The sequence below is a fragment of the Papaver somniferum genome, chromosome 7 (assembly GCF_003573695.1).
Source record: "Papaver somniferum cultivar HN1 chromosome 7, ASM357369v1, whole genome shotgun sequence".
Lineage (NCBI taxonomy): Eukaryota > Viridiplantae > Streptophyta > Magnoliopsida > Ranunculales > Papaveraceae > Papaver > Papaver somniferum.
The window spans coordinates 19,563,978-19,583,408 of NC_039364.1; the positions used below are offsets into that span (position 1 = coordinate 19,563,978).

Here is a 19,431-nt window from a genome sequence, read left to right on the forward strand (position 1 = left end):
TCCGAAAGTGTCCTAAAAACGTAAGATAGAATGTACTTTAAAGGGTATGAGTTTGCCCAAAATCAAAACATGAGTTCTTGAAGGGGAACTGGTACCTTTAATCATTATCTAGGGTGTTGTAGGATCAGAATCTCGCAGCAATAACGACTCAGCGAAATTATCAACAACACCACACAACAGTGTCGCAGAACAATTTCAGAAATGACATAATTAACGACGTCATCTAAATCATAAGAAAAATGTGATGATCCTGCGAAAATTAGAGAGTTTGCGAGATTAACATTTGTAAGGTTGCGAGAATGTCGCAAGTCATATCCGAAAATAAAGGACAGCTTAGCTGTCATCCACTATGTAATTCTCTATAAATAGCCGCTCAGTTGTAATGAAAGAGGAGAGATCTTTTCTGAGTGAAAAGTAAGTAAATAGGAGAGAGAAAATCTAGAGCAGTGGTTATTCTTGATTCCTTTATCTTTTCTTGTAAGATTGTTCAAAGATTCATCAATAAAATTAAGATTGTTAATCTAAAATGAGTTGAACGTTAATGAAATATTGTGAGGGGTGTAGTGTAGGATTTCCTGCAACTATATAATGACGCTAGAAACAGGGAGAGATTGAAGATTATTCTAGAAAAAATTGAAGACTAATATTGATATTTGTGAAGATTTTGAGTAATTGGTTAAGAATTTTACATAATCTCTTGCAATTTGTTAACATTGAAGAAATGGCTAGAAGAAGAAATACATCAGAACAACCAACTATTGTTAGAAGAAGCAAGATAATTGCTGGAAGGGAAAGAAGTGAAATAGGAGAATCTACTAGAATGAGAAATAATGGAGAAAATCAAATTCAACCACCAGTTCAACTAACACTAGTACAAGGAAGGAATACAGATTATGATAGGGTGAGTATACACACTTGGCAATCAAATTCAGCAGAAGAAGTAGAAGAAGAGCAGCAAACCAGAAACCATAGACAGGTAGAGAGAAATCAAGAAGAAGATGAAAGAATAATTCATGGAGATGAGGAAATTAGAGCGTTAGAAATGTTGAGACGAAGAATACATGAAGAAAGAAGAGCAGAGGCAGAAGAACGTGCAAATCTAACAAGGCAAAATCACGAATTGAGGATGGAAAATATGAGACTACAGAATAGAAGATTGAGAAGTGATACAAAATCATATTCAAGATCGACTAGAAGAGAGATGAGGTGAAATTCACCCACAATTAATGCTGGAAATAATATTCAAGAAGAAATATCAAATCCTAATGAAGAACATCGCGAAAATAGAGAAAGGACTGGTGATCATTACGTTCCACAAAATAAAATTTTTGATGATAGGCAGAATGATAGAAATCAAGAGAATGGACAACGACAAGGACGAAATAATCAAGATGGCGAAGGGAATCGAGAGGAAGGAAGGAGAATTTTACATGAGAGAGAAGCTCAAAGAAATCAACAATCGATTGTAGAAGAAATTGAAAGACATTATGCTGAACAAGCATGTTTAATTTGCGAACGTTAAAATTTGAGAGCGGAAATGGAAGAACAAGAGCTTCAGCAAACAATTCTCCAGAACAATCACGATAATCGAGAAAGAAGACGAGCACAAAATCGGAATAACGGTAATATTAATGAAGAGTATAATAGAGTACAGAGGATGGCTGAAAGACAGCGAATGGAATTGATGATAAATAAACAAAATCATGGAGGGGAAAATGAGAGACATCATCATATGCGAATTCAAGATAGAGATGAGGAAGAGAATCGCAGAAGAAGACGAGATGAGGATGATGAAGAAGAAATACAAAATTTTGCGAGAGAAGAAAGACATGAACGCAGAAGAAGGGAGGCGAAATTAAAAAGACCAATGGATCAAAATTCAGGTGTAAATAAACAAATCTTAAAAGAATTAGAAGAAATGAGAGGAATGCTAAATAATAGAGGAGAAGTAGGCAAAAGACAATTAGATGAAGCTATAGAAGAAGCTGCGAAAACTCCATTTACAAGGGAAGTACAACTAGGAGGAATACCTCCGAAATGCAATTTTCCCGCATTAACCAGCATTTTTGATGGAACAACTTATGCAGTTCAACACATTAAAGCCTACGTGAGGTGCATGTTGCAATGGGAAAATCATGATGATGTATTATGCAAGTATTTTTCATCCAGTTTAACAAGGGAAGCGTTAAAATGGTTCGAAGGTCTACCAAAGAATACAATAACATACTTCAATCATTTGCAGACTACATTCCTGGGAGCATACATAAGTAATAATTCTTCGCGACCTGGTATTGAAGACGTGTTTGGATTAAAACAAATGATTGGCGAAAGTTTGAAGCACCTAACTAAAATATGGAGGACTGTGTGTAGCGAAATGGCTGGCCGTGTGGATGAGAGATATCTTATCTTATCATTTATTAATGCTATGTTTTCAACCAACCTATTGTATATCCAAATTTTCAGAGTCAAGAATACGTTCACAATGACTGAATTGCGAGAACTTCAGGAAGAATATATTGCTCTAGAGGAAAGGCAAATTGAAATGGAATCATACCCAGTTGCGAACACCAGTTCACAAACAGCGAATGCAAGTTTATTACCCAAACTAATAAACACAGTGGCGAGCACTTCGCAAGTACAACAAGAGAAGGTGACGGGAAACAATCAACAGAAGCTGGTGGCTATGGGAAATGGAGATCAATAGGAGTATGAAAGAGAAAGAAATTTCTACAATCGTGGTGGAAATAACAAGATTCAAAGAATCGATCAGCCGCAAGAAACTTATGGAGGTCAAAGACAAAACTATAATAGAGGACAAGGAGGTCACAAGGTAGTATGGGAAGAAATCAAGATGCCACCTCTAAATGCAAGTGTGGAGAAAATATGGGAAACTATAATTTTGATGGAGAATATACCAACACCATGATGCGATTTTCAATGATGTTGTAGTAAGATGATTCGTTCAATCAGATTTGTTGAGAATTTGTTTTAAGACTTAATAAAGAAAATAAGGAAAACTATATATACAAAATTTGTCACAGGATGAACAGAGACCGGGACTCGGGATTTCACTACTTTTCATATTGTTTTGGTTCAGTCATTACTTCTAGACAATATAGCTCAAACAAAAGAAGTTGTGACTCTAGTTTTTTGCCAAAAATAGATTCCGTAAAATATTATTTGTAAGTTAAAAGCATGACGCATCTGAAGTAATTAAAACTAAGCATGCGGCATCTAACAAAATAACAAGTAATTAATAGAAATCATAAAGCAATTAAATCTATGCAAAAATTCAATAAAAGAATTAATTCATTTACCACAATCATGAAAAGTTGCTTCCTCCGTTGTCCCGGTGGTGGGGTTTAGCTTCTCATGTTGAAAACACACTCAAAGGAATTTTTCATTGCTCAAAAAGGTGCTTAGAAGGATGAAAAGGGAGGAACAACAATTAAAACCGGGTTTGTAACAATTATATTTGTTATAAACCAGAACGACCCACAATATGTGTCACTTATACTGTTGCTCTAAGACTGATGTCGATGTGTCGCAATAATTGTAGCAAAATAAGACTGCTGCAGCTTGTCGCAAAAACTGTAGCAAAATAAGACTGCTCAGTGTGGGTCTTATGTTCTTCGTGTTCTTGGTGCAGCAGCAGCAATGGAGGTTTCTGAAACTCTGATTTTTCGTCTATGTTGTGTTCTCTTTCTCCCCCCAACTCTCCATACCCTCTCTCTAATTCTAAGCCTTCAATTTATACTCAACAGGTACAAGAATATCGCCTCATTACTTCCAGAAATCTTTCCATCATTCGACAGTAAATAAGAATAAACTCGGGATATATTCTTTCCTTTCTTGCCTTCTTACGCTGTCAATCAGTGTCTACACGCTCCAAAAATGCTCCCAAATCATCAAGGAATGGGTCAATACGTTCAAGACGCATGCAATCTTTCCATATCAGCATCAGCATAATCCCGAGTATCTTCCTCCTCTGTTTTGCAAAGTCCACGTACACAGTCCCTTTTTTTTACGTATCTAAGCCTCATACAAATCCTGTTTTGACTAAACAAGATTATTCCAACCCATTCCTCCTAAAAATTCTCAACAGAACTCGTCAAAAATCGACACAGCGAATAACGAGTTAACTGCATTTTCAAAACCATATTTCCCGCCAAAATCTGTATAACCGTGAAGAAGAAGGGGTGCCCCTTATCCGGCTGTGGAGTGTAAATAGCAACTGTCCAGTTAGGGTGCCCCTTATAAACTAAGGTGCCCCTTAACCAACGGTGAGAGTCCGAATGACACGTGTCCTCCAAGGGTGCCCCGGGCAACTTTTCGAGGCGAATTTTCCAAAAATGTTTATTTCCCAAAACTGCCTACAAACACACAAAACACCATAATAAGTACGAAATCGAGTACTAACAATACGAAACATTGAGGACAAATTAGACACATAAATGCATCTATCAAATACCCCCAAACTAATTATTTGCTAGTCCTCGAGTAAAAGAAAATAAAATATAAAATCGAGTTAATCTCGGGAGGGTTTACCAGAGGTGTACCCACAAAACCATGACTTCTACTTGGTCACAAGTATCCAAAGAGCTATGAGGACATACATATTCTCAACCTATCTCCAAGTAACTAGAATGCTATAGAAATTAAAGGTTCCAGCTCTAAAGTTGACTAAAGAAAATGGGAGACACATCCGCAACACTGCTAGATAAAGAGATATCCGCTACACAGCTAGATAAACATTGTAAGATGCGTCCGCTGATTTACACCTGGGTAAGATTAGGAGAGAGATAAAGATGAGAGGGACATCTGCTACACGGCTGGACTAATTACGTGTGATGAGTTAAACTAGTGCTAGAAAGATTTTGTGTCAGATTGAAAGCGGACTAACAAAGCAACCAAAATGCATCTCTCTTTGACTCTCTCATAGTGCTCAGTAGAAACAACGTCTTCTTCGGCTTCAACTGTTGATGATAAACTCTCGAACCTCGGAGAACCTTGACAATAAACTTTTCTCCTTAATTTCTTGCTTGAAACTTCTTTATAGATTTCTACTTCCCTATGGCCTTATTGAACAAAGCTTAACGATGATTTTTTTTTTTCATTTTTCATTTTTTCATTTTTTTTTTCATTTTTTTTTTCATTTTTTTTTGTAGACAAAAATAACAAGACAAAAATTTAAATGGCCATGAGAGAAGGACTTTAGAATTTGGATCTTCGCAACTTGTGATGTCTTGGTATCATGAACTTCAACAACTTATATCATTTGTTCTTATAACTTTTTGTAACTAAGTCTTCAACTTTTATTTTTGAAATATTCTTTTCTATTGTTACTTCTAAACCTTAAACGTCTTCAACTTTCTTCATATATTTTGATGTCGCTTCGCTTGTTGATGATGATAAGTTTCTACTGAGAGAGAGTCGTAATAATCCAGTAACTAAGACTACATTGTGAGGTTGCTTTGTCTTTCTGGCATTTTCTCCTGACCTATTCGCCTTTCCATCATGGATGGTTAGGTCTATCACGGTTACCCTCTAAAAGGAACAAGTTCTCTCCTGAATTTCAAGGATCTCAATGTCTTTTTCTAGAATGTCTCAATAGATTGTTATCTCTAGCATTCCAATTTCTATCTTTTCGGTAAGAAACAATATGTAAACTTAGCTAACCGGATACCATGTGACGCTAGAAGTTTCAAAAATGCGACTAAAATACCCCCAAACTTAAATCTAACATTGTTCTCAATGTTCTAAAGATAGAATTAAAAGCATGAACAAGGAGAAACTGTTACCACTTAAAGAAAAAGAGATAAGGAAACATATTACCGTGTGGCAAGAATATTGGGTTACCTCCCAAGAAGTGCTAAGTTTAAAGTCTTCAGCCAGACATTGGAAGAATTAGTCACCTCATAGAATCATATCACTACAAAAAATCCTAGCAAAGGCCACTAAAATATCGCAACTATTAGTTGCCAAATAATATCGAAACATTCGAAGGCAACTAGTAGTTCCTATATACTTTCGCAACAATCTGCACGCAACTACCATTTTTATTAGTTTCTGAATTCCTTAGCAACAAGTATATGCCAACTACATGAAATATACTAGTAGCTTGATTCTTTGGTAACTAGGCTAAAGCAACTCTTAGTTCCTATATAGTTTGACAACACGTCAATCGCAACTATAGGTTTCATTAGTTTCCAAACTCTTCAGCAACAAAGATATGCCAACTACATATAATGCATTAGTTTCCAAACTCTTCGGAAACTAAGCTTGCCCAATTAACCGATTGCATAGTTGCTTAAGACTTAGGAAACTAAACCAGCAACTGTGATTTCCAAAGATTTGAGCACCCAAATACACCAACTAGATTATGTTAATTGTTAATGTTAAAACACATGTTGACATTTAAATTAAAAGTTCGAGGCTCTTTGCAGTTATGTTTCTCATTCTTTTGTAAATAACTTGCTTGAAAAAAAAATTAGCTGGATGTTTTATGCTCTTGTTTTGAATATTTTAATTCGGATGACAAGAAGTCACCTACAGTATTACTTGTTGGAACCAAAGTTAGATTAAAGAAAATACAAGGGGAAGGGTAAGGGTAAGAGTATCCTCCGAAATTTCATTGAGTCTCCATTAATTAAATAAGAATTTGATAAATTATAAATACTTGTTCTTGATTTACTATCACAATCATTCTTAATCAGTCTTTTTGAAAACATTAAATTGTGATTTTAAGTTAAGGAATTTGAACTACTAGTCTTCCTTAACTGTTAAGATGGCAGTCACTGTTAGGTATGACAAAAGTTTTCATAGTGAAATGTGTAGCTTAATTAGATCCTTAAAAGACTCCGGTTAGATTATCATTCATGGAAATGGTTCAAGAAAACGAGTGCCTTGAAACACTCTTAAAGTTTACAAAAGATTAAAAGTGGGAATCGTGAAAGAGAAGTTTACTAGATTAAAAATATGAACTGTCATGTCTTCCCAAATTGCCAAGTACCCGATGTCAAAGTAGTTTCATAGCTCAACTTTCGCAGGGAAAAACATTCTACTTCTAATAGGTGATAGCCTCGCAACACCGCCACCCCAGTAAGAGAAACATAGAAACCCGTCCATTTTGCAAGGAATTTGCAGTCGATAACTGGACAAGTCCTACAAAATATAGATAACTCACTGACTAACTCATCATAGATTAAACCTAAATTCAAAATAATCCAAGCATCACAAAGGGGGAAACTTTTATTAGATCAATAAGATGAAATTATACTCACCACTATTAAAATTCCATATCATCACGGTTGTTATTATCATCAAATTCATACTCATCCTCATCATCAGAGGTGTAAACAGCATCCGTATCAGGTTCCTCTTCATCTTCTTGGCTTCGACAAGCTATTGCTGCTGCAGCACGACTGATAGTTTCGGGTGGAACGTCGTTCCTATCCCAAACAAAACTGTCACTGCGATCCTGATGTGGAACTCCTCTTAGATCTTTCATCGAATAACTTGAATGCCATTCTTGATATGCCTCACCTGAACTAGAGGTTTCTATTTCAGTTTCCCCATCCGAATCTTCTTCTGGAATATTGAAAGACCGACGAGGTTGCGTTTTTATAACCACTTCCTCTTGTTGATTATATACATCCTTGATGTAGAAAACCTGTTGTGCTTGAGATGCTAAAATAAACAGTTCATTCACATAATATCTTCTATTCATATGGACACTAGTAAATCCAAGCTCATCTGTTCTTGCAATCGGCCGCCAATTGCATTTGAAAAGAAGAACTCGGAGTTGACCCACATACCGTTCCTCGATAATATTATTCACAACTCCATAAAAATCATTTTCGTCTTCAGATACACCTTCGTTTTTCCGAGGGACACACAGTCCACTATTCTGTGACTTTCGTCGACTCTCCCACTCTCTTGTATGAAATCTAAACCCATTGATAATGTAGCCATTGTAACTCAAACAGTCTTTAGCAGGACCTTGACTCAACGAATATAGTTCATCACTCACCTGACCATTTTTATGCAATTGGTATATCTATTCATACATGCATAGAGATGTTTATCAATGACGAAAAAAACGAAGTGAAAGTCATTAAAATCGCAAAAGAAATTGTGTTACAATGATATATCGGTACTTACTTTAGTTGCAAACCAATCAGGAAACTCTTTGATGTGTCTTCTATTAACCTCGGCGTCTCTTAAGCCACGACTTTGCAGCTCACTTTTGTGTTCCCTGCAGGTGCATCTCTTAACATAGTTAACCACAACAATGCTAAAATATTACGAGATCATGAACAAGTTAATGGCTATAAGAACACAAATAAATAGCACGCGCACTCCTCATATGGCTGCACTTCTTTGGTATTCAGCAAAGCATAAAGTTGTATTTGTTTCATCTGTGACTCCGTAAGCTGTCCCCAAGTTTCAGCTCCAAGGGGCCTACCGGATTGTTTGAAAACTATTAATCGATCACAGGTTGTGGCGCCTCATCATCCTCATTCCTTTCAAGTTTATTAAATTTTGTAACAACACTATTCAAGTAACGCGTACAAAAAGTGATACATTCATCTATAAGGTATGCTTCAGCCATCGATCCTTCGGGGCAAGCTTTATTCCGCACATAAGACTTCAACTTACGCAGATACCTAAAGTAATTATAGTAAGACTTCAAAGGATGCAAAAATAGTGATTGTATAAAAAAAATTACAAAAAAAAATATTCACCCAAGTCGTCAATGTAATTAGACAAATGTTGCACATAAAATAAATGAATACCCTTACCTCTCGATCGGATACATCCACCGATACTGAACTTGACCTGCATCCTTTGCTTGTTGTGTTATATGAATGGGAAAATGCATCATCACAAAAAAAAAAGATGGGGGGAATATTCTTTCCAACTTGCACAAAGTAATTGCGATACTATCTTGTAGTTTATCCAGATCCTCTATCTTGAGAACCCGTGTACACAACACTTTAAAAAACATACATAACTCACTCAGTGCTTCCAATATATCCCCATCCAAGTGTCCACGTAAGGCAATAGGAAATAAATATTCCATTAATACATGATAGTCATGACTTTTCAGACCTATAATCTTTCGATCCTTAACGTTCACACACCGAGAAATATTTGATGAGTGTTCATCGGGAACCTTTATATCCTTCAAAGTTCTACAAAAAGATTCCTTTTCTTTGGGCGACATGACAAAAGAAGCTGTTGGCACCACTACTTTATCTCCCTCTTGTGTCAAATGTAACTCCGGTCGTAATCCCCAGTCCATCAGATCCAACCGGGCCTTAAGATTGTCTTTCGTTTTCCCTTCTACATTCATCATTGTGCCCAATACAGTTTCACAAATATTCTTCTCAACGTGCATCACATCGACATTATGAAAACATATAATTGAGCTTAAGTACGGAAACTCATGAAATATGCTCTTTTTTTCCAGTTGTGTTCAAAAGTAACCGGCGTTATTTCTGTCAGACCAGTCAGTTCGGCGTTCTTACCAAACTGAACTTGTTGAAAATGAGCCATCTATTGAGCAATTTCATCCCCATTCATCAGATGTGGTGGTTCTCGAAGTTCTTTCTCTCCATCAAAGGCTGACTTCTGGTGGCGCCAATGATGACCAGCAGGCAAGTATCGACGATGATGCATGTAACAATACTTGCCCCCATTGCTCAGTCGTTCTGAACATCGGTCAGGCCCACAGCACGGACAAGCAAATTCCCCTTTGGTGCTCCACCCGAAAAGCATATCTAGTGCAGGGAAATCACTGATGGTGCCAAGTAATGTTGCACGACATTTAAAATTCTCTTTCTTTGAAATATCGTAAGTTTCAACACCTTCATCCCACAATTCCTTCAATTCCTCTATGAGTGGTTGCAAATACACATCGATGTCGTTTCCTGGGGATTTGGGTCCAGGAATTATCATAGACAAGATAAAAATTTCCTCTTTCATACACAACCATGGTGGTAAGTTATAATTGATGAGAACAACTGGCCATGTACTATGTGGATGCAACATATTCCCAAACGGATTCATCCCATCAGTTGCTAATGCAAGTCTTACATTGCGAGGATCAGCTGCAAACGCTGGGTGCTTCTTATCAAAGGTCTTCCATGTCTCTGCATCAACTGGATGCCTCAAAACTCCATCTTTGGGACGTCTTTTGGCATGATATCGCATATAAGAAGAGGTCTTTGAATACATAAATAACCTCTGAAGTCTTGGCTTCAATGGGAAGTACCGCAATTGCTTTACTGGAATGTTTTTACCTCTTGGTGTCCTTCTGATTGATTCGTTATCCACATTCAATTCAGTAGTTTTCCATCTTGAAGCATGACATACCGGGAAAGAAGTTTTATCTGCATTCTCTTTCCAGAACAAAACACAATCATTCTCGCAAGCATCGATCAAAATGTAGCCAAACCCCAAGCCCTTGATTGTTGTTCTAGCTTCATAAAAATTCTTTGGTAGTTTGGCATCCGGAAAGGCTTTGGTCAAGAGACTCAACAACGCATCAAACCCCTTGATGTTCAATCCACCGAGGGACTTGACATGAAGCAAGTGCACAATGAAGGATAATCTTGAAAACTTTTCACAGCCAGGATATAGTGACACCTGCCCATCGTTCAGCAACTTGTAAAAATTGGAGGCGTCATAGTTCATTTCTTGCAAAAAATCAGATATTTTTTCATCGTCGTCCTGCACCACATTTCCAATATTGGTTGTTTCCCTCACCTGGTCATCCCCTTCTCCATGGTATACCCAATCGACATATCCCGGCATAAAGCCATTCCACAGAATATGTCCGTTCACTACAGACACAAGCTCTCTCTTATTATTATTGCAATCCTTACAAGGAAAAAAAAAATCTGGTCGGGTTCTAAATCCCAACTCGCATAGTCTATGAAATTTCGAACTCCTGCTTTGAATTCATCGTCGTCTCTTGGCAGTCCTATCCAGCTCTTGTCAATAGTAGTGAAGTCTTGGAAATCCATCCTATGAACATAAAGAGTAAATATATCAATTCGATTTTGATGAGCAATTTAGATGCCAATATTTAACATACCTAAAAATATAGTCTGAATTAGATCACTAAACTAAACATGCTCCAGTAAATTCAACATCAATGGTAACCAATAGCTTTATTATATCAAGACAAAATCTAGGGAACATCATGACATAACGAACACGAATGAGAATTAGTTATTAGTTAATAGAAAAGCAAGTCGCAGTGCAAGCCTGTATAGAATGGATATAATTTATATGGCAGTACATTTCAAGTAGAATCGTGCAAACATGGGTTGTAAGATTTTCAGCTGATGAAGTACTTGTTTAGATAGTTACTAAACGAAAATGCATGAATTAAGGTCTATAAAGAAGACCAAGATCAATTCACACGACATTTATAGACTGTATTTTAAGTTTCAAAATTCTAATTGACTAGGTAATTTTCACAAACAGTTATAGGCTACTCTAAAAAATCAATTAGAACTTGCTAAGTAATCAATTCAAGGCTTGATTTATGATGGTAATTATAACTTATTTGGCTGCCTAGATTTACAAATCTTCATGAAATCATTTATCACATTAAAATATATACACATCTTGATATTAAGAGTTAAACACAAAGAAATTAGACAATTTCAAGCTAAATATGTCGGTGTGCAAAATCATCATAGCAGGAAAAGAGGTTCACGGACAAAGTTAAGTTGTTAAATTCTCGGTTGATAAACATACACATAACTAACTAAATTGAGCCCATAACTAAAATAAAAGAGGTCAACAGAAAACATACCTTGGTAAGATGAAGGTTTGAATCAAAAATCGATAAGTTTCCTGTCAATAGAAAAAATATCAATTAGGGTTTCGAAACGATTTAGGGTTTTGTTTACAGTGAATGTCAAACGACTTTAGGGATCCCTTTATAGATGAAGAGATACGCGGGAACAATCCCGCCCAAAAATTAATCCATTTGATTTTATCCCGCGCAAAAAAAATTCTGATGGTGAACAAATTTCATTAGAGAGTGGAAAAATACTCCGATAACAAGGTTTCTGGGATCTAATCCAAGGTTCAGTTTATTAAGAAAAAAAAGAAACAAACTGGTTCAGCTAGAAAATAAAACATGGTCCACCACGAGATATATCAAAGAAAAAAAAATGTAAATATTTGGTGTTTGTGTGTTCGGCAAAAATGTACATTTGCCATATTTCTTTAGATGAAATATTGTTTGTCACATTGGCCCATAGGTACGAGTATTACTCAGACTCAACCATTAACTTTTGTCAATATTTCGGTTCACTGACATAATCTATTCGTTTGACCCGTTTCACTCAATTCGGTCGGTGTACTCGAATCTCCTGATCCTGTCCTGTCTATTTATGCCCCCATTTAGTTTTTCAGTCTTGCCAGTTAAAGTTTAACAGCTATGCTTATATATACTAACTAAATTTCAAAAAAAAAAACACTCTATAGATCCAACTTGCAGCCCCTTACTTCATCACTGAGCTTTGATATCTCTGGATTAGCTTAAGATTTTCTAACTCACTAAGAATGGTTGCCTCTTAAGATTCAAATCGTCTCAATTCAAAAGGATGGAGTTCCGGTTACTTCATTTTTGCTCGAACTCGTTCCGACTCGGTCAAATTTTCAACAGAATTGTCGAGTCTTGATTATGTAACTATATTTTGATGCAAATCGTCTCAATTCAAAAGGATGAAGTTATGGTTTCTTCATTTTTGCTCGAACTCCTTCCGACTCGGTCAAATTTCAACAGAATTGTCGAGTCTTGATTATGTAACTATATTTTGACGCAAATCGTCTCAATTAGAAAGGATGAAGTTCTGGTTTCTTCATTTTTGCTCGAAATCGTTCCTACTCGATCAAATTTTCAATAGAATTGTCGAGTCTTGATTATGTAAATATATTTTGACGCAAATCGTCTCAATTCGAAAGGATGAAGTTCTGGTTTCTTCATTTTTGCTCGAACTCGTTCCGACTCGGTCAAATTTTCAACAGAATTATCGGGTCTTGATTATGTAACTATATTTTGACGCAAATCGTCTCAATTCAAAAGGATGGAGTTCCGGTTTCTTCATCTTTACTCGACCTTGTTCCGACTCGGTCAAATTTTCAACAGAATTGTCGAGTCTTGATTATGTAACTGTATTTTGACGCAAATCGTCTGAATTCGAAAGGATGAAGTTCCGGTTTCTTCATTTTTGCTCGAACTCCTTCCGACTCGGTCAAATTTTCAACAGAATTGTCGAGTCTTGATTATGTAACTATATTTTGATGCAAATCGTCTCAATTCAAAAGGATGGAGTTCCGGTTTTTTCATTTTTGCTCGAACTCGTTCCGACTCGGTCAAATTTTCGACAGAATTGCCGAGTCTTGATTATGTAAATATATTTTGACGCAAAGCGTCTCAATTCAAAAGGATGGAGTTTCGGTTTCTTCATTTTCGCTCGAACTCGTTCCGACTCGGTCAAATTTTCAACAGAATTGTCAAGTCTTGATTATGTAAATATATTTTGACGCAAATCTTCTCAATTCGAAAGGATGAAGTTCTGGTTTCTTCATTTTTGCTCGAACTCGTTCCGACTCGGTCAAATTTTCAACAGAATTGTCGAGTCTTGATTATGTAACTATATTTTCAATTATAAACCGTCTCAATTCAAAAGGATTAAGTTCCAATTTCTTCAGTTTTACTCGAACTCGTCCCAACTCGATCCAATTTTCATCAGAAAAATATTCATATTGTTTCTTATTTATTTATTTATTTATTATGATTGACGTGTCGAGTTTTGATTGTGTAATAAATCTTGATGCAAATCGCCTCTACTTGGAAGAATAAAATTCTAGTCTCTGCAATTTACTCGAACTCGTTCCAACTCGGTCGAATCTTCATTAAAATATACTCAAGATGTTTTTGATTTATTACAAATGAAGTGTCGAAAGTGGGGTTTTGAAGAATGTTACTCTTGGTCTATCTGCCGACATCTAAAAGATTTTGAATATTTGATGTGGATAGATTTTTTAAATTTGACATAAAAATAATGAAATTTGGATTCTTCTGCTTCAATGTTATTTCAGATATGCTTTATCTTGATCAAATTTTCATCAAAAATATTCAAATAATTTATAATTTACTAAATTTAAGTATCAAGTTTTAATTATAATCATGTAGTACGGGACAAATTTTAGTTCAAAACTTAATCAGATGAATAATGATAATATGCACGAAACTCGACAATTATTCAACGATTGAAAAATGTCATGGAATTAAAAATCAACATGATTATGAGCGAGACATAATTTTTTTACGTAACTAATTTTCATTAATTTTATGTGGTGTTATACTTTTAATATGCTTCACAAATTAATTTAACAAAAAAAACTTTTTCTTATATACAATATTTCTTATTGGGGTAGGTCAACCCTATTCAGGACCATTAAAAATAGACCGTGGATGTTAACAGGCCAAGTATTTCGTTTCATCAAAATAAATTAGAAGATGCTGATCCATCTTCTTCGAATGTTAGAACTAATTAATTCAGCATCTTCTTTAGCTTACGGCCTTACGGCTTTGAACCCATCATCTGCTGAATTGAACATTTAACAAATACAGACCACCAACATTTCTTCCATTAAAAACCCAATTATATTAAAAAAGATATCATCCATTTAACATTTCCACATTAAAAGTATCATAATTTATTTGTTAGAGTATTTGGTCCTATGGGTTATGTCCATAACGATAAAAAATTCAATATGAACTGTTAGCAATGGTGGTGGTGAGAGGCGGTAATATTTTGGGGACGGTGGTGGAAATTGCTGCCCGGCGGTGATGAGTACTTTTGGTCCAATTGCAAAAAGTAAAAGCGAAATAGTAAACTTCTCACGTCCCTTGGAATAAGATTGCGGCCCTGTCAATAGGAGCGGTCTAAAAATAAAATACCAAAGCCTTTACTTTACCGTGTACGCCCAACTAAAAAAAGGAAAAAAGAGAAGGAAGTAAAATAGATGCGAGTCTTTGATTTCACAATGTAAACATAATTTTATCCTCAATAGTCAATTCCAGATGCAGCGTATTTCTCCCCATCTCTATTTTAGGTAGAAGATTTCTCCTCCATCTGATATTTTGGCAGAAAATTAGGGATTATTCATGGAAGTTTAGTTCTACAATTTTGGAAATATCTCTGCATCGTCGTAGGATGACTGTGTTGATTATATTGATAAGGATTGGAAGAAGAATATCAAGCGGTAATAATCTCGGTCCAAAAACTTTCGATTTGAACCCTAACAATTTTTGGGCGGGATGAAAATCAAAAGAAAATCCTTTTGGGCGGGGATTATTCCCGCTTGGTATTTTGGAATAGCTATAAATCTCAACCCTAAAATCATTCGAGAGATGTTAAGAGATTTATCTTTTTTGGGGAATTATCAGAGATCAAAAACAGCAAGGTATATCTTTTTTATGCTTATCTGTAGCTAAATAACTTACGATTTTTGATTTGATCCATGAGTTCATAAGTTGATATTAGACTATTTGATTGAATCTGAAATTGGGGTTACATATTTTTGTTGGCTAGTGTTTTGGTCTAAATTTGGCCTTGTCTCTAGCTTTTTAGAGCTTTGTTTTCTTTGTAGCACTGTAATGTGTTACTCTTGGATTCCTTTTTCTAATACATTTGACTTTTTTCCTCAAAGAAAAAAAAAAGAAACTGGGGTTACATAGGATTCATCTAGTTTTGTAACAATTCAATCTTATTAGATTATCTTTGATTGAAAAGACTCATGATACATATTATTATTCAGTTATCAAACAAGTTACTTGATTTGCTTGACATACAGGAAGGTGTGGAGTGATGACCATATCCCTCTTTAGAATTTAGGAAAGTGTGCATCTGAGGCTAGAAAATGCATATCAAATCTCCGCACTATTTTACAAAGCAGTTAATTGTGTATGCTATCCTGCTTAAGTTGGGTGTTCCCTTTCCATCAGGTTGTGCAGAATGGTTCAAAACAAAAAACAATGCATCTAAATTATGATTGAATTTGTTATAGTTTAGTAATAATATAATCCTATGCTTGTCTCTATAGGATTGTCATAGTTTTGTAATATCATTCTTGTTATTCAGATTTAGTTTCGTGACTGATCTTTTCTTATTCCTTTCCAGATGTCTCAAACCAAAAAAAAACTTTCCAAGAACAAAATTGGGAGCTCCGACAGAGCAAGCATAGCCCCTGGACAGTTGAGGTCAAATTACGGTAAGAATTATATTGTCATATGACGGTATATAATGAAGTGTGTAGCATGTGTTAATTTGTTCATTCATTGTTTTCCTACAGGTAGGGTAAAGAATAGAGGAGGAAGGGCTAGTCAACTCGGTCGTCAACAATCAGTGCGCCATTCATTGGAGGATTTGGTTGAACCACCATCGCGTTCAGGAAAATCAAGAAGAGGATCAATATTCCAACAAGTTCATAGAAAGAAACAACAACCAATGAATCAGAAACCATCATCTTATATCGAAGAGCATGAACAAGTGGAGGAAGAATACCTTCAACCACCAGAAGAAAGATCAGGAAGAACTCGTAACACTCCCTTGCCAACACGTTCACCACCACCGCGATACAGGGGTGGACAAAGTCTTCCTATAACACCAAGAAGGTTACCTCTAATTGATGATGATTTTCTTGATTCTCCGAGAAGATCTCCTAGAGGACTTGGTAGTAATCGAGTACTAACCAGCAGGTCTAATGATTTTATTAATTCTTTAAGGAGATCTCCAAGGGGACTCGGCAATAATAGGGTACAAAGATCGCTTGAGGCAGAGTAAAATGCTTCAAAATGCAGGACATATGCAAAGACATCGTCAAGTACAACATCAATCAAATCAACTTTATAACACTCAAGTCTCAAGTTCTTCTCGGCAACAACCATTGGGATTACAACATCAGGGTAGTCGAAGTTCATCTTCCCAACGACAATCTCAAACACCATCAAATGGAGCTCCTCTTGGAAACCAAAACATCTTGCATCAGAATACTTCACGCTATGAGCCACAACAAAATGATACTCCTGAAGATCAACACCTCCAGCGGCAGCATCCTTCACGTTCAACATCTAATTCTCCCCAATCAAATGAAGAATGTGGTACTGCAGAAATAACGAGTAAGTATAAATGTATGCATATGTGAAAATAAAAGATGCAGAACACTTCTTTTTTGCGCGATTTCACTTATATGTTCATTTTTAATATTAAACAGCTGTACCATTAAGGAAAAAAAGAGGGCGCAGCTGTATGAGGGAACTTTCCAAATTCAGGGGACAAATACTTGAATTGGATCTCTATGAAGGTAGACTATGTGGTTATAAAAACGAAGTCGCAATCAATTCAGTGTGCATGTGGACTAGGCAAAGTCAGAACTGTCCCTTGAATTACGATGCATTTGATGATATTCCTCCTGAAAAAATTCAGCGGGTGATCAAAAATCTCTATGTATGTATTAGAAGTCACTTTGTTATTCCAATTTTAATAATATTTTTTGTGAAAGCAATAATTCGGATGTTTTAATTTCAATTATAACTCCCAGCTAATCAAATTTTTCTCAACCAGGACTACTTTACAATCAAGTCTCGCACTGGAGAAGACCCAGAGGAAGCAATCAAGAAAATAACGAGGAATGCATATAACAGGCATAGGCACAAAATTCATAAAGCATACCTAAAGATTCAAAACCTTAGTAGTCACGAGGTAGCTTTGGCCTCCGAACCACCCTCTGAACTGGAGATTAACAAAGAGGATTGGATATATATGTGCAAGACTTTCGACACGCCAGATTTCAAGGTATATACATTCAGTTACATGTGATCTTTTCATCAAACTATCATTGCTTATGTGTTAGATTCTGAGTTTACTTGTGGATACATTATAACCATAAAATTAGATAGCATATGCAATTTTATGTCACCTAGTGATACACACCCCTTATACAATTTCATTGCTTCTTTGAAAATTTATTGTTTCTAGTTAGGAGTGTGTTCTTTTCCGCAAGGGTATGCATTTGAACTTCCTATCTGTTCTTCTATTGTCAAATATGCGTAGCATACCTAGTTTTAGACTGTCGCAAATAAAATGAAGTTTTGACTTTCCATGAAAGAGCCTCCTGTAGTATGTGTAGAATGTTTAAAATATCAAGCTATATATGTTATGAATACACTACAGAGTTGCTTAAGCTAACAGATAGTGGAGTTTAAATGACAGAAAAAATCAGACAGAGGGACTGCGGCTGCTAAAGCAAAGGAAATTAATCATAGTGCGGGCAACAGAAGTTTTGCCAGCGTAGAATATGATTTGGTATGCATTAATTGTATCTCATTCTTTGTCTACTGATGTTGGTTCGAATACGTGTTTTATATACCGTGTAGTGTTAACTTACTTGGTTTGTATGCAACTGCTTGATTCTTAAAAGATTGCGGAGAACAAGCCTTGTGATGCAGTGATTTTGTTTTCAGAAACCCACGGTTCTAAAAAATTACCACCGAAATGTCAGGAGATGAAAGTAAGACATACTACAAATATACTTTGAATTTTGTGTTTAAATTAATCTCTGCAACAGTATATGATCATGTATAACTATCTGTAATTTATGTAGAAAACAATGGAGGACATGAAAGAAGCAACACTGCGAGGAGAATCTAATAAAACTAAATCTGACATATATGAAACTGTCTATAATGAACAACGTGGGAGTCTTAACAAACGTCGTCCCAAAGCTTCTCACACTCACAAGAGTTTGGCTGATTTAAGGGAAAAAGAAATACAATTGTTGAATGGAAGAATTGAGTCTCTACATACAGAAAATATGCTATAGAGAAGAGAAACACGTCGGCTTACTGATCTAATTAATAGTTTTTTTTTCTAAACATTATCCTTCCATGGTTGTACTAGATGTATCAGATGATGAAATGGAGGATGATGCAGAGGCCAGTGGGCGATATGAGGATCTTGATGTGGAATATCAAAATGATGAGGATGACTATGATGACCTAGAGGATGAAAGCTACATCCGTGACTATCCTGATATGGAGGATCGAAATTTGGAAGGTGCCATGGATGATGAATGATTTTCTTTATTTGAAAGACTGACGTGGAGGATCCCAGTTCGGAGTGGGCCATCCAGTGATGAATGAATTTGTATTTTATTTTGTTTTGTGTTTTTTTCTTTTTTGTTTTTTTCTGGTAGTAGGATAGTAGGGTAGGGAGGATGATAACGTGTAATAATAATTAATAATTTTCTGGTAGTAGGATAGTAGGGTAAGGAAAACTAAACCACTTTTTGGTAGGGCACCCACAATCTCAACCATTGCCACCACCACCAGCG

General features: G+C 35.9%; 1 protein-coding gene across 1 annotated transcript; it reads right to left on the reverse strand.

Annotated features, from left to right (window-relative positions):
* Window positions 1-9,561: 9,561 nt before the first annotated feature.
* LOC113294291 lies at window positions 9,562-10,821 on the reverse strand. Its single transcript, XM_026542688.1, has one exon. The coding sequence runs from the start codon at window positions 10,819-10,821 to the stop codon at window positions 9,562-9,564; it is 1,260 nt and encodes a 419-aa protein (XP_026398473.1).
* Window positions 10,822-19,431: the final 8,610 nt, after the last annotated feature.